The following is a 15644-nucleotide window of genomic DNA, read 5'->3' as shown; positions in this document are numbered from 1 at the left end:
GCCGGGGGGCCTGGCCAGCCCGTTCACACCAATGGCCCTCTGCTCATGAACCCCCGGCTCCATTGCTCTCAGAAGCCGCCTCCCTGCGGTGGGTGGCCCAGGATCCTTGGGCGATCACACGCCCTGATCTCAAGGCCTCCTGGCCGCAGCTAAGACACGGGGCTGGGATCCCCGCAGGCACCTTCGCTCCACTCCCACTGCAGAGGCCACCTCCACCCTGTAAGTCCCAACCCTGGGCCCCCACCCGACGCCCAAGTGCCTTTTTTCCCACAGCACTGAAAGCCAGACACACCACATAATTCACTCCTATTACCTACATCCCTATTACTAGGCACCTATCACCTGTTTATAATATGATTATAGCTCATGTAATTAACTTACATGTATTTATGTAAAATGCTTACATTTATATAATTACGTATTATGCTTCATATAACAAAGTGACAAACCTATTATCTTTACTGCCCACCCCCCCATACAATGTCAGTGGGGGGATGCCTTTGCCTGTTTCATGCACAGCTAGACCTGGTGCCCAGAACAGCGCTCAGCATGTGGGAGGGGCCCGGCTGTGCTGAATGAACGAACGAATGAACGAACGAGAGAGAATGGACTTGCCACGTTCCCTGGGCCACAGGCTGACACAGAACCCCCAACTCACTACTTGACACAGCCTCGTCCTGGGCCACTTGAGGAGTTGTGACTTGTACTCAAAGACCCCCGCAGTGGGACAAAATAGTGACTCAGCCCATCCGTCCACCCAGCCCCCGCCCCTCCGTCCAGAAGGGTCTGACCCTGTGCCCTGCACTCTGGATGAGGAACAACAAACACAAATGGACAGTGGGGACTGAAGGGAGCCCCTGTCCAGCAGGGGTGGCCCCAAGGTCCCAAAGCACCAAGTGTTGCTCTGGCATCCCCCAGGTTTGCCCCCCAGGCTTGGAGACGTGCGTTGCTAGGCTGGCAGCTGTGACGAGAAGAGCACTCCTTACCGTCCCACGTGGGAGTGGCATCCGGGCCTCCAGCTGGAAGAAGACACGGGGTCAGCCCAGCGACCTCTGACTGGCCAGCACCCCCAGCCAGCAGCCCTCCCTCCCGCAGGAGGCCACGTGTCTGCCTGCCCCGTGCCTGGCAGGCCGCCACATCTAATGCGTCCTTGTAACAAGTGTGAGTGAGGGACGCTGCTTCCCATACGTGAAACTGCTCAAAACAGTCTACTAACGTAACAACAGCACATGAGGAGTGCTGGCTGTCACCTGTCACCTGCCCCCGCGTGGGCGTGGTGCCCACCTCCTCCACCAGACCCTCCCCACCTTGCATCTTCTCCCATGTCCTCCCCCCACGAGAGGGCGGAGGCCACGGCCCCGTCCGTGTGCAGCGCAGGCCGTCCGCAGAACTCACCACCACCTTCCTGAACCCGTTCCGGACACGGACGTACAGTTCCTCCCTCTCGGCCACGAACATGAGCCAGCCCTCCGGCACCTCGGGGACCTTGTCCAGCATGCTTTGGTACGTGGGCCACATCCTGACCTGCGGGAGGCCCAGCCGTGGAGACCCACTGCCACCCAGGCAGCGCAGGCTCACGGGCAAGCGGGGAGCAGCGGGGGCACTCGGGGGCTGAGTTTGCACATTTCAGGGTGTGAGGATGGGACACAGACAGCCTGACGAGGGACAGTCCTTAATACTTAAGTGGGCACCCTCTCGTCTGCTGGCCCCCGAGAGAGCCCTGCGATGGCTGGGTGGCTGAGGCCACCCCCAGGGAAGGCGGGGGCTTGGCGCCAAGCCCCCCAGTTACCGATGAGCACTGCGAGTGCCTGGCCCACCAGCCTGCACAGCGGGTCTGCCCACCGGGCCCTCTGCCATCCTCCCCCTGCCCATCTCAGTCCCAGCCGCCCCCCTGTACCCCCTTTCACTTCAGAAACCACAGCTCAGGGCCTCTGTGTGTCTGTCCTGGGGCAGAGCTGGCCTCGTGTTGGGGTCCCTGTGGGGTCCTCCCGGGGCTCCTCTGAGGCAGTCCCACCCACAGGGAGGGTCTGATGGGCAGGGGCACTTACCCCTGAGGAGGTGCCCATGGTTCCAGGGGGCCCTGGGGGGCCAGGTGGACCTGGGGGCCCAGGAACGCTGATAGCTATGAGACAGAACCAGAGGTGGGGACATGCCAGCCCCGGCTGGACTAGGCTGGAGCCCAGGCCCGCTGCCCACCGGACTTACTCTGCCTGTAAGGGCCAGGAAAGGAAGGGGGTCCTGGGGGCCCGGGAGGGCCTGGGGGCCCGGGAGGCCCCTGGCGTCCCGCCCAGCCGATGCCAGGGGGTCCCTGCGGTCCGGGTGGGCCGGGCTGGCCCCTGATGCTCTCTCCTTTGGGACCCTAGGGTAGACAACAAAACACGTGGCACTGTCACCTAGGTCCCCTAGGCCAGGATACAAAAGTCTGAAGGGCGGGGCTGTCTCTGCAGGGAGCACGGCCTCGGAGCCATGTCACCTCCCGGCCCAGGCCCAAGTCGGGGACACCCGGCCCCACCCAATCTGTCCTGGGCTTTGATCAGAGCACATGGATCAGAGAGGCCCCAAAACAGAGGCGTGGCCCCCAAGGACACTCAGGCCCCTCCATCCCCCAGGAAGAGTTGGGCCCGCTGTCCCCGGGAGTCTCTCAGTGTGACGGTCCCCGAGGGGCTCTCAAGGGTCCTTCTCTGGAAACACAGGGCCAGCATATCAGGTACAAGGCCCAAGGACTGGGGAGGGTGTGAGGGCCCCACCCTGTCCCCCCACTGCTGCCACTGCTGGAGGCACCCCCAGGTCAGTGTACCTACTCTGACGGGCAGTGGCTGTGGCCCCACTGGGCCTGCCACATGCCCCCACAGGGGCAGGGAACAGGGATGGGGTGCTTGGGGGCCTCAGCAGCTGTCCCCGGCCAGGCTGGTCCTGCCCTGGGCTCCTGGTCCCAGGGACCTCCAGGGACACGGGCTCTGGCACAGGCCTGGGCCTGTGTGTGGGCCCCCGTGGGGTGGCCTGGGGCCCAGACTTACCGGAATCCCAGGGTAGCCTGGCGGGCCGGGGGGTCCAGGTACGCTGGAGCCAAAGAAGCCACCACCCCCAGGTTCTCCCCTCTCTCCTTTCTGCCCGGCATCGCCTCGGTCGCCCTTTTCCCCCTGTGAATGGAAACGCTCGTCTGCAACAGGTCCGAGACACCCCAGCTCTCCGTGCTGGCGTGGGAGAGGGGGAGTGGGTACCCCCCCTCGCGCCGCGGTGGGCAGGGTGAGGCAGCGGGAGCGCCTGGCAGGCCTCCCACTGCGTCCTAGTGAGACCCCAACAAAGGCAAAGCGAAGCCATGGATGGCCAGTGCCCCTCATGGGGTGGGCAGAGGACAGTGCTGGGGGGACGTGGTCCAAGGCGGGCCGAGCACAGGCTGTGCCCCCTACCTTCATCTCAGCCTCCAGCTGGAGCAGGTCGAACGGGAACTGCCCTACGGGAGAGATGGAGGGGCTCAGCGAGACGTCTGTGCAGTGTCTCCCAGTCACCCCCACTCCGGCCCTATCTACGCCTTCTAACTTCTGTGGTGACCGCTGCTGATTTTGTTACACTTACTCCCAGTGAGTTGATTTTTGGGGTGTTTTTGTGAATGGTGTCTTTTTTCTTTCAGGTTTATCGACATCACTGTGTAAGTTTACAGTGTGTGGCAGAATGGTTTGACTTACGCTCAAACCATTAGTGTGAAATGATCAGCGGTTTAGCTAACTTCGTCCTCTCATATGGGTACAAAGAGAAAAAAGTGTTCCTTTCCCTTGTGACGGAACTTTAAGGGTCCACTGTCTTAGCAGCTTCCTAACACACCACACAGCAGCACAACCGTCGCCCCACGTCCTGCGTCACGCCCCCAGGACTCACGCATCTGAGAGCTGGAAGTTTCTACCTGTTGACCCCTGTCATCCAATCCCAACCCCCCACACCCGGTAATCACCGATCCGATCTCTTTTTCTAAAAGGCGCCTTTAAAGAATTTCATTGTTTATGGTTGGTCGTGACTTTGGAAATGGCCCTGTGACCTTAGTAAACTTACTTATTAATCCTAACAGTTTATCCTCTTAGGTTGGTGATGTTCAAAAACGTCATCCGTGAAAACGGCAGGTTTATTTCTTCCCGTCCAAAAACACACACCACATGTGTCCCACCCCTGCCTCTGTCCCGGGCCCCCGACCACCCGCAGCGATGATCAGACACCCCACCTCACGCCCCCGGGGACACGTCACCAAGCCACCCACGGAGCAGCCCGTCCCCACATCACTTGGTGCCGCTCTCTCTTTTGTCAGCCCTGCCAGGGGCGTGTTGGTGCCGTCAGTGTTTGCAGAGGACTCACTGGATGTTTTCACTGTCTGGATATTTCCTACTATACATTTTTTCATTCACTTCTAATCTTTACTGTTTCTTCCCATTTGCTTCAAGTTAAATTTGCTATTTGTTTTCTAACTTCTTGAGCTGGATGCTTACAAAAGTTGTGATTTTGTGACTAGTTAACAAAGTGACCTTGGGTTAACCTTCCCCCGACACCTGACAGAGCTGGAAGGCGGGGCCTGGGAGGGCTGGTGGGAGCCCCAGCTCTGCTCTCCTCTCAGGTGTCGCGGGCCACTCCACGCCCAGCAGGGCAGCCAGCCGGCGTGCCCTCACCAGCTCCGGTCCCAGGTCCTTCCCACTGCGCAGGGGCTGGGGTTCCGCTGCCCAGGACCACTGCGGGCGCAGAGCGAGGGCCGAGAGCCCCTGCACGCCAGCGTCCTCGCCCTCAGCACAGGGCGTTCAGCTTCTGTTGTGGTTCCGCGGTGTCTGGAAGGTACCACACCATGGGCACTTTCCAGTGACGTCCCTGGTGACCTCCTGCTTATGTCCACTGCTCAGAGAACGACTGTGTGACATCACCCCTTCACAACTTGTAGACTTGCTCCTGCCTGGTGTGGGCCCCTGTGGTGAGCATGCCACATCCCCATTGTGGGTGCCAGGGTGTCACCGGCTGTTCAGAGCCTCCAGCTCCCGACTGACCCATCCTGTTTCTGCCGGTCCCATCACTTACTGAGAGCCGGGTTAAAATCTCCCTCTTCTTACTGGCTGGCTTGTGTGTTTTCCGTTTAGTTTTGTTGGGCTTGCTTTTTATATCTCGAACCTGTTAGGTGCATACAGCTTTGGGTTTGCTTTATTTCCCCCTTTCTGTTGGGTTTTCTTTTACCATTGTGAATATTTTATTTCTGGCAGCGTTTCTGCCTGAAGATACCCTTGTTTGGGTCTATGCACGTGCTTATACACGCACTCACATGCTCACGTGTGCACACACATGCTTTCATGTCCTCCTGTTTCCGGAGTGTCTGTTAAGCAGCTGAGTTTTGTTTTTATCTCACTGATGCTCGTATGCTAATAGGCACATTCAGTCTGAGGTTTCCTGGCTTACCGATAGCTGTGGGTTAAATTAACGTTTACTTCCTGTTTCCTGTGTTCCACCTGTGTGCTCCTTTTTGTCTCCTTTCCGACCGTCTTTTGGGTGAAGGCTTCTATGCTGCTCCTCCTTTCCGTTAGGCTACAAGATGCACGTTCCTTTTCCGCTCTTGGCTCGCCCAGGGGGTGGCACACCCTGACGTGGGGTCCCGCGTGCATGAGGGCAGGGACGGTCTCAGAGCCTTGCGCACCCACTGCCGTGCCCTGAATGCGCCGGTGGTCACCAGGCTTGGTCCCGCGTCTCAGCAGCACGCTGCCTCCCCCCGAAGGACCCCTCACCGTCAGGGCTAGTGTCCGGGATGGCCTCACCGCCAACCTTCGTGCTCCTTCGGAAGTTATTTCTCTCCACATCTGAAGCCTTTATCATCTCCTGCTGTCTCATTCTGTTGGGAACTCGGCTCTCGGTCTCGTCGCGCCTTTGTGTCAAGTGCTCCTTGAATCTGTCTTCAGTTTGGGGAAACGAAGCTCTGGGCCATTTCGCCTTCACGCGCTCTTCTGCTGGTGGCCACCCCTTTTCTGGCCCGATGGCCACGATGTCCTCACTCCCTCGGGACTGTCCACCCTCAGAGCGTGTGCTGGACAGTGCTGACCTCTGGTCCACTCTATTCCATCCTGTCTCATCCTCAAAAACTCAGCAGAGCCCTCAGGTCCGGTGGCACAGTTTCGGTTCCAGAACTAGACCCGACTTGTTGCTGTGGGATCCAGCTCTCTGCCCACAGGTCCATCTTCTGTGGACCTTGAACGTCACCATCACATAAGCCCAGGTCTGGAAATGCCACTAGCTGGGGCCCCATGGTCTGTCCATCGTCTGATTCCCCTCTCGAATTCCGGTTCGTTCTGCCACGTCGCGTGCCCGCTCAGTCCCGCCCTACTCTGGGCCGCGGCCCCTCCTCACTAGTGCCCAGACCAGTCACCCTGTAGTCGGCAGTGCCTGGGGGTCAGGAGGGCCTCAGCCTCCGGGCTTCCGGCCTGCCTCCCTCAGACATCACACCCTTGTTGCTCGCATTTTATCCAACAGCAGATGCTCCCTATCCGAGGGAACATCGCCCGTGGGCAGCCTGCTCCAACGAGGCCCTGCATGGTCATGACAGAGGAGCACCCCAGGACCCCAGTGCTCAGGGGGTGCCCTGCTCCTCAGCGGGTGGGGTGACAGGACCCCTGCCTGGCCACCGCCTTGGCCTCATTGTCACTGCCCCCCCCCCGGCCCTGTGGGGCCAGCCGGGCATCCCCGAGTTCCAGCCCCAGCCCCACAGGTCCTGTTAGGGCTCTGTGAGCCCAGAAGGGGCATCCTTCCTCCAGGAGGGAGGGACAGGTTAGCACACGCGCAGCCCCTCGGCCCGAGCCACCCAGAGCTCTCACCTGGTGGGCCAGGAAGACCCACTTCTCCTTTGTCACCCTTTGGTCCCGAAGGCCCCGCATGCCCTGTAGGGACAGAGACCCCAGTGCTCATTAGCATATGTGTGAGAGGGGCATGTCCCTTACCCTGGTGGGTGCTGAGTACACTGGGAAGGGCCTGAACCTAAGAGCGGGACAGCATGGGGACTTGGGGACCATCAGAGCAACATCAGCAGAGGCGCTCTATGGTGGCGCCCAGGGACCATGCCACTCGTACGGGGCAGACACAGTCTGGGCATCTCCACCCCTGCTTGGCAGCAAGCAGATCTAAATTGTAGACAGCAGGGGTGGCCACTCAGTGTCCTCTCCTGCCCATGGTCAGGCTCCGGGGAGTCCACGCTGCCTCGGAGCTGGGTAAGCAGGGAGCGCCACGTCCTAGGGCATCCAGCCCCCCGGCTGTCCCCGAGGCCCCAGGAGCCCTCACCTGGCAATCCCGGAGGTCCAGACGGGCCAGGCTCCACAAACGCCTGCAAAGTAGGGCCAAAGCTGAGGAAGACGCTCTGGAACCGAGGCCACCACGCTCCCAGGGGTCTCTGAGCCCAGAAGTCCCAGCACCCTCCACACAGGCGCCCCCCCCAGCCACCCCCACACAAAACAGGGTTCAGGGGAGGGGAGGGGAGGACATGGAGCTTGTAATCAGAAGCCCTGGTCGGGACATGACGTGCTCCCGGGTCACTTCCCGTCTGAGCCCCAAGGACCACGGGGCTCAGGTGTCCAGGTCTAGACAGCCCTCCCTGCCCCACCATGCACTTCCCTCGGGGGCTTGTCTTCTACGGCGCCCACGAGACAGGCGGCCTGGGTCCCGCCACCCAGCTCCCTCCCAGAAGTCCCCCCCATGGTTTGGGCTGCCCCTCCCTGGGGGTCACGGGTGGGAAGGCAGGCAGCAGTGCCAGGCTCTGTGTGAGGAGCACGGGGGCAGGGCCAGCGGGGCAGTGAGTGCTGAGAGACTTACATTGCTGTCATACACAGGGGTCCCGGGAAGGCCTGGGGGCCCTGGAGGTCCTGGGGGGCCAGGTGGGCCCTGCGTGGGGGAACAGAAAGTTCTGGTTGCGTGCTCACAGCCAGGCCATCGACACTGGCCAGGGCGGCACATGTGGGCAGCAGCGGTCCTGACAACCACAGTGGTCTCTCTCTGAGCCGTTGTCAGAATGACCAAGGAGGGCGGGGCCGGCAGCAGAGCGGAGTGGGAGTCACCCGCAGGGACCACACACACACAGCAGCCTCTGGGACTCAGCAGCTCCGAGAGAGCTCTGGGGCCTGTCTCCCTATCCACAGGTGTGGCCTGCAATTCGGTCACTGCCTCAGCACCTGCACGCTGCTGCCTCTGCTCCTGATTTTTTACAGGACGACAGCTGCATTTCAGTCCACAAGAAGGAAGGGCACCTCGGTGGAGAGCCAGCCATGAAGGAAAAATCAGAGGAACAGACAGCCTGGAGCCCTGAGCTCAGGACCACGGTCCTGGCCTAGGTGAGCTCGCAGGGGCGCCGGCAGGGACAGGGAGTGTGTGAGGGGGGAGGGAAAGGCCTTCCAGAGATGGGGAGGGGATGAGATGGACCGGGCTGGGCCTCTAGGAGAGAGTGTACGAGGTGGCAGGCAGGGTGCCATCGTGTCACAAGCAAGCTGAGTCTCGGGTAAACACGCCTACAAGTGCCTCACGCCACTGAGGTTACTGAAATAAAACCCAGGGCTCACAAGACGGCAGGGTTATTGCAAGTTATAAAGTGGTGTTGAGTGACAGGAACCCACAGCCCAGGACCCACATCTGCCTGGATGCCCTCCTGAGAAAACCACGCTGGTATCTGTTTCCCATGGGCTGTGTGCATGTGCATGTGCATGTGTGTGTGCAGCTGTGTGAGAGCGTGTGCATGTGTGAGTCTGTTCCCGGTGGGCTGTGTGCGTGTGCATGTTGTTCACCTGTGTGCATGTGTGAGTCTATTCCTGGTGGGCTGGGGCTGTGTGCATGTGTGTGTGCAGCTGTGTGAGAGCGTGTGCATGCGTGTTATCCACCTGTGTGGGGGGGGGTCTGCACCTCAGAGGACCAACACACAGCGGTCACACCACAGGGTCGCTCAGAGCAGCCTCCCGAAGATGAGCCTGGGAACCCCAGGCCATTCCCGCCAGGCCCTTCGGGTCCCGGGCGTCCCAGCCGTGCCGCCCACCCCTTGCAGGACACTCACCCTCGCACCAAATCCGACACTGGCATCTCCCGGTTCCCCTTTTTCCCCTTTGAATCCGTTCATCCCGGGGCGGCCCTGGGGAGAGCACTGCGCCTCAGGACACTGTGGCCTTGGCTGGCACCTCGGTCCCCACCAGGGTGTCCAGCCCACCCCCAGCCTGGCAGCACCCCAGCAGCTCCCGTCCACACCCAGGCCCTCCTGGGGGTGTCGGCCACGCCCCAGATTGCTGTGTACGCTCAGGCAGGGCCGCCCGGGCCAGGACAGCGGGAAGGGCAGTGGGCCGCTCCCTGCCCGCTGCCCCCACAGGAGAGCCCAGGTCCTCACCGGCCGCCCAGGGAAGCCGATCTCTCCCTTGTGCCCAGGCCTTCCATATGGACCCTGCAGAGAAGGGGAGCCCGGCGTGAGGTCAGAAGACACCCCCCGAGAGTCTCCCGCTGACACCTGTTCAGGGCTTTAAAGGTGCAGCCGGGATGTGAAGTCCAGCCACTCAGCAGCGAGGCGGTAACGGGTACCTTTCTGACAGCGGCACTCACGTGTCACACCAGAAAAGCGTGGCCTACTCACCGGGGGTCCTCGGAAGCCAGGCTCTCCCTGAATAGAAACCAGAAGCACTGTTAGGTGGCCGCAGGTCATCCCGCCCCGGGCAGCCCCCAAGAGGTCCCTATGCCCATCCGGATGTCCCCCGGGCTGCACCCAAAGTGCTGACCAGGGGATGGACGGAAGCGGCAGAGAGCTTTGTGTGGGGTACAGTGGGGTTTGTGTCCCAGGCGCATGGATGAGGTGCACCCTGGGACCCGGCAGTGCCCTGGCTGGGGTCAGCAGCCCTGACCTCACATATGATGCCAGGTGGGGCAGGCAGAGTTCTCTCTCGGCCTGGGGTCCAAGGTCCTGTTGCTCTTCCCAGGAATCCTGGGGGTACCTTAAGGCCCCCACAAGCCTGTACCCACAGCCACCCCCAGCTGCTTCCCAGGACAAGCCTGTCTGAGAGTCACCTGCTGGGGGCAGGGCACCCAGGGCACGGGCTCCTCCAGCAGCCCACTCCTGCCCCAGCCATGCGTGGCTCCCACTAGAGGAAGGAAGGCCCCCCACAGCAGTCTCCGGGGGCCGAGGGGCAGCTCCTGCTGGGCAAAGCAGGGGGCTCCATCTCCTGCAGGTGATGCCAGGCCTAGGAGTGAGCCCAGAGCTGCAGCCCCGAGTGCCCCGGTCCCTCTGCAGGGTGGGCTCAGCCCACAGGGGCAGGGGACGACCAGGGGCTGGCTGGGCCTCGGCCCATCTGAGCAGGCAGGCTTGGGGGCCTTGCGGGCCCTCCCAATGGGGTTGTGAGAGAGGAACAGACAGGGAAGGGCGAGGCGGCCCAGGCTGCAGGAGGTTCCGGCCCCTGCTTAGGAGAGGCTCCCGTGCATGGCCATGAGCTGGCCCCTCTCAGGAAGATAACTGCCCGTGCTGTCTCCACGGCCGCTGGAAACCCTGCGCCCCCGCCCTGGACAAGGGGCGAAAAGCCAGGCCCAGGTGGCCGACTTACCTTGGCTCCTTTCAGGGAAGGGGCCAGCACTCCGCCGTCGGGGCCAAAGACCGCACCCGGCTCACCCTTCTCGCCCTGAAATGCAGGCGGGGGGGTCAGGGAGGGGCCCTCGCACCCACCACAGCGAAGCCTCAACTCCGTGTCCACACCAACTCCCAGAACAGGCGCAGTGAGCAGGCCTTCCGTGCTGGGGGCTCCGTGGTCGGGCGTCTTGGCAGGTCCCTCATGGGTCCCAGGGAAGCGACCAACAGGAGAACCCATGTTGGAATCGTCACAGGCTTTGTGTGGGTTGGCTGTGGGGGCTCCCGGGTCCTCACCCCAGAGTGGTCACTTGGGCAGACTGGCAACGCCCCTCAGGGTCACAGAGGGGGCCCTGAGTAGATGGTGCCGAGCCCCTTACCTTGGGTCCTGGGGGTCCCTGTTGGCCTCTGGACCCCACGTCTCCCACTGGCCCGGCTGGTCCCTGCAGGGAGACAGGCAGGAATGAGGGGCTGCACCAGTGACCCCACCCCTGCGTTGGCCACTCTCTCCCAGATGTGCCTGCCTCTCGGTTCTGACCCGTTACAGGCAGAGGAGAGCTGCTCCATCCGGCCCGAGGCCCCCACACCGGACCCGGGGGCTTCTGCTCTGGGACCAGGAGGTTCCTCAGCCTCACGGGCACCCACCAGGCGCTGGGCTACCTCACAACGTGGAGACCCCTCCCGCCAGGGCAGAGGTGGGGCTGAGGCCACTTACTGGGAGTCCCGCGTTCCCCGGCTGGCCCTGTGGGAGAGAGGGACAGCGTCATGGGCGACGTGAGATGCCTGCAGCGGCAGCACCCCCGCCCCCCCACCCCACCACCACCAACCACGCTCCGGACAGGGCGGCACGTACCTTGACCCCATGGGAGAGGGCCACAGCTCTCTGTCAGCACGGCAGCAGAAACCCAGAACACGGAGAGAAAGGAAAGCCACGTTTACAGCTCAGATTCCACGCTCATTAAGTCACCGCCACAAGACCCAAGAACACCAGAAATTAAACGTGGGACAAAATCTTTCTTTCAACCGTCTTTCTGGCTTTTGCCTCAAAGTCCCTCGGGCGAGAAGTGAAGCCACTCTTGGGAGCCCACCCCCTGTACCGTCCATGACCCTAGGGCCAGGGGACCTGTGCTCTGCCTCCCATGCTCTGCACGGGGAGTTAGAGGGACACATCAACATCTGGAGGAGGTGCCACTTGGACAAACGGGATGCACTGCCAACAGGGCAGCTCAGGGAGGCCCCGCTCCGACGGCCGAGAACGCAACCCGCCCAGAACCACGGTCTGGACAGCCCAGTGCTTTGGGGGCCGCTCTGTAGGGGCAGGGCTGATGGCCCTGACTGATGTCCTCCCAGCCCCCACTGGAGCACAGCATGGCCCCTGGTGGCTGGGGGTCTGGGCAGAGCAACGTGCCCACCCACGCCGTGTCCTTACGTCCTGCTCTGACAGGTAGATGATGGGTCCTGGAAGTCCGGGGGGCCCTGGAGGGCCTGGCTTCCCCACGCCATCCTTCCCTGGGTCGCCCTAGAAGAGGAAGCCTGTGTTCAGCTAGGACCTCAGAGCACACCCAAGACTTGGGAGGGGTTCCCAGTGTACACGGGCTGTGAGGAGGTACCCGGAGAGCCCCTCAGACTTGAGGGTCCCCCAGAGGGTCCTCAGGTGGCGTGAGAGAGAGAGCAGCCCCCAAGGCCCTCCTCTGTGCACCCCGAGCCCCCCACTCACTTTCTCTCCCTGGGTCCCCTTTTCTCCTTTTGGACCCTGCAGACAGGAAGGAAATGTTTAATCATAAACAGAACATGAGCCCCCTTCCCAGAGACCCCCGACCAAATGCAGTGGGAGTGAGGCAGGCAACTGCAGAAAATCCCCTCGGGCAGCCTGAACCCCCGACTCATCCCACAAAGTGGGGTCTCTGGGCTCTTTGGGAGTGCAGAGAACCAGGTCAGGGGACCCTAAGAGACACTGGGGTGCTAACTTTCATCTTCATGGTGTCACATACACACCCCCAGCAGCCCAGGGTGGTCACCTACCTGGGCTCCAGCCACACCGTCTCTGCCGGGGAGGCCAGGGAATCCGGGGGGCCCATCTGCACCAGCCTCTCCCTGCAGAGGACATGAGAGGACCATGTGTCAGACACCGCCCTGTGACCTGGCGTCGGGAGGTGAGAGGCTGGCGCTTCTTTGAGTCACTAGCTCACACCCAAGGGCGAGTCAACCTGGTCGGCTTCCTTGGAGTCCGTGGGGATCGGGGGTGGAGTGTCAGAGGACTTGTGTGGCTCCCATGATGCTGGGAGCCAGGCGAAACCGGTCCAGGACTCGGGAAAGCCCAGGGTGGGTGCCCTTGGGAAGGCATATCTTCAATTCTGAGGAATGCAGGCAGGGCCCAGAGGGCACAAGGGCGAACCCGGGGAGAGCGGGAGAGCAATGCTAGACCTGGCCTCGAGGGTGGCCCTGTGCAAACCCATTACCGAGGCTCCGGGGGGCAGGGCCAACGGTGCCAACGGGGCACAGCCCAGCCGGGGCTTCTGGCCGGAGCCTGGGGACCTCTCCCTGCCCCAGACCAGGGCTGGTAAAGATTGCCGATCTCCTGAGCACGAGAAGAGGTCTTACCTTGGGTCCTGATGGCCCGGCTATTCCAGGATCCCCCTACAGTAGAGAAGGGGCTGTGTGAGTGCAATGCGGGGCCGGCCCCCCACGGTGGTGCCCCCCCATCCTCCAAAGGAAAGCAGGACAAGGTTTGTCAGGTGGTCTCTCACACCGCTCCCCTCCCCCAGCTCAGAGCTGAGGGTCCCGGGGACACCGAGCAACGTGTGCAGGGACCCCTTCATGGCTGGGGGTCGGTCACACGCTAAGGGCACGCGGACTGTTCTGGAACCCATAACATCATAACATCATCTCTTTCTAGGAGATGACTTCATTTTTTACAATTTAAGAAAGCTAGTAAGTGCATCCTTCTAAAAACTCAACTTTTAAATTGTCCCAAAGGTTTGCAAATCAAAGCAAAACATTCTAAAAGGAAGGGGTGCGACATCAGGGGCTGGTCTTTCAGTGGGCTCCGTACCCGCAAACCCGTGCATGTGGCGGGGCACAGAGCAGCCTGAGGAGGACCCCTCCAGCTCTCACCACCCGCGGGAGGGGCGCTGTCGGGGAGAAGGGGCTGGTGTCCTGAGGGCAGGTCGGGGAGCAGAGAGCAAGCAGACAGGAGGGAACATGGGAGGCGGCCCAAGAGGAGCCCCTGGGGTCTCGGGGTGCCATCTGCTGTCCTGGAGGCTGTGGGGGTTCCTTAATGAAGCCCCTCTTTCCCCCCAAGCCAGCAAACACTTCAGATGCATGAAGCCAGGGATCTTGAGTCCCTGGCTTTAGAAAGACGGCTTTAGAAAGACGAGCCAGATGCCCCCCAACACACTAGCTCCAGGATGGGGGTGCATGATGGTGGTCCCCCGTTGGGCTTTTCTGTAATCCGCCATTTCCCACATAACTCCTGGTGGGGGTGTGCGTGCAGCAGGGGCAGCGGCTAACTCATGTCGCACTGACCTTGATTCCGGGGGGTCCCTGTGGGCAGGGAAGGAAGAGTCCTCAGTGCAGCCGGGCGGGCCCGTCTCCCACAAGCCCGGCCCCTCCAGTGCCACCGGCTCCCAGGGGACGCGGGGAAAACCCAGCAGCCAGCACCCACCCCCAAAGTGCCACAGGAGGGTGGCCTGTCCTTGGCACCACCTAGAGCCAGCCGAACCGATTCCTGACCAGCGTCCAGGTCAAGGGCAGAACAAGGCGGGGCGTTCATAGGAGCGCCATTTATTTAATTAAAATTCTACTCAGATTGAAAGCGTGTTACTTCCCCAAGTTAGAGTCACAGGAGACTTCGCAGGAGCCACCAGCAGGGCCCACTGTGCCCCTGCTCACTCAGCTCGGCCACCAGGCCATCGCCCACGTGGGACAGTGGCCTTGTCCGCCGTTCAGGGCCACTCCTGGCCGCCACCCTGGCCTGTCCCAGGGATGCCCCTACCCCAGGAGGGCCCGCCCCCTGAGCTGACCAGGTCAGTGACCAGGCAGTACCTGCAGACCGTCGGCGCCTCGGGCTGTCGACCAGAAGGGTCCCCCGGAGCCTTCCATGTCATCCTGGAGGAGGGCAGAGGAGGGACACTGGGATGTGCATCTCCTTTTATAGAAAGAGGCCCTCCCGGAGTCCGCCCACTGGCCTGAGGCAGAGATCCGGCCACAGCTGAGCAGGGCAGACCCACGGGCCGGGTGGCCTGACAGCGGCCAGCCATCCTCGTCCTCGGATAAGAAGCGTCTGCCCGGGGACAGGGACCTGCTGGGTGGGCACCGGGTCAGCCTCTCTTGAGTTTAGGTTACTTATTCGATAGTGTTTAGTTTCTGCTTTTGTCCCCTTTACCAGCCTTTCAGCGTCACACAGGGGACATGGTCCCCGAGCAGTGAGTTTGCCGAAATGGGCATCTGCTCCCAGCCACTGTCCGAGGCTCCACCACAGGACAGGAGGCACACCCACATCCACTGCACCCCGAGGCCAACCAGCCCGTCCTGCTGAGCCTGCACAGCTGCTCACAGGCCACACCTGGGGACGCCACCATGTGGCCAGAGGGCAGCCCAGTGGGGGCAACTCCCGTTTGGCCACTGCCCAGAAGTGCCAGTCAGTGTGGGACGCCAGGAGGGAGCTGTGGGGCGCAGGCCCACTTTCTGGGGGCCAGGAGTAGCCGGTACTCACAAACCCAGCAGCCAGTCCTGGTCCTGGAGGCCCAGGGGGGCCGGGGGGGCCTGGTGGTCCTGCTGATCCAGGGGGTCCTGTCAAGCCGCTCTTCCCAGGAGCGCCAATGGGGCCGGGGTCCCCCTTGGCTCCCTGCACAGGCGGGAGGGAGAATGTCATCACTCTCAGCCATCAGGGTGTCAGCTGAACCCCGAGTCAGCCACTGCATCCCCAACACACCTATGTTTCCTTACGGAACCTTTTACAAATCTGCAGAAGCAGCGATAAATAAAATTCCTTGAAGCAAGCAAACCCGATAGCACAAGGCATTGTGGCAGGCGAGCCGGGAGGGCGCTGCTAGGAGCCGGGGGG

At 61.9% G+C, this 15644-nt stretch overlaps 1 protein-coding gene across 1 annotated transcript in view; it reads right to left on the bottom strand.

Moving 5' to 3' along the window:
- Positions 1-15644, bottom strand: part of COL18A1 (collagen type XVIII alpha 1 chain) — a 39287-nt gene that overhangs the window by 2603 nt on the left and 21040 nt on the right. Inside the window, exons 15-37 of the mRNA XM_019628021.1 lie at positions 15294-15425; positions 14624-14686; positions 14105-14122; positions 13181-13216; positions 12602-12673; positions 12297-12332; positions 12009-12098; positions 11433-11462; positions 11295-11321; positions 10960-11022; positions 10560-10634; positions 9602-9628; positions 9362-9415; positions 9038-9112; positions 7813-7881; positions 7285-7327; positions 6825-6887; positions 3411-3454; positions 3018-3140; positions 2206-2359; positions 2049-2122; positions 1396-1524; positions 987-1019 (exon numbers count right to left, since the gene is read on the bottom strand). Coding sequence (XP_019483566.1) covers positions 987-1019; positions 1396-1524; positions 2049-2122; positions 2206-2359; positions 3018-3140; positions 3411-3454; positions 6825-6887; positions 7285-7327; positions 7813-7881; positions 9038-9112; positions 9362-9415; positions 9602-9628; positions 10560-10634; positions 10960-11022; positions 11295-11321; positions 11433-11462; positions 12009-12098; positions 12297-12332; positions 12602-12673; positions 13181-13216; positions 14105-14122; positions 14624-14686; positions 15294-15425 — 1530 coding nt within the window. The remainder of the gene's footprint in view (positions 1-986; positions 1020-1395; positions 1525-2048; positions 2123-2205; positions 2360-3017; positions 3141-3410; positions 3455-6824; positions 6888-7284; positions 7328-7812; positions 7882-9037; positions 9113-9361; positions 9416-9601; positions 9629-10559; positions 10635-10959; positions 11023-11294; positions 11322-11432; positions 11463-12008; positions 12099-12296; positions 12333-12601; positions 12674-13180; positions 13217-14104; positions 14123-14623; positions 14687-15293; positions 15426-15644) is intronic.

The sequence above is a fragment of the Hipposideros armiger genome, unplaced genomic scaffold (genome assembly GCF_001890085.2).
Source record: "Hipposideros armiger isolate ML-2016 unplaced genomic scaffold, ASM189008v1 scaffold_745, whole genome shotgun sequence".
Lineage (NCBI taxonomy): Eukaryota > Metazoa > Chordata > Mammalia > Chiroptera > Hipposideridae > Hipposideros > Hipposideros armiger.
The sequence above is the reverse complement of the archived record's forward strand: the minus strand, read 5'-3'. Positions and strand labels throughout refer to the sequence as shown.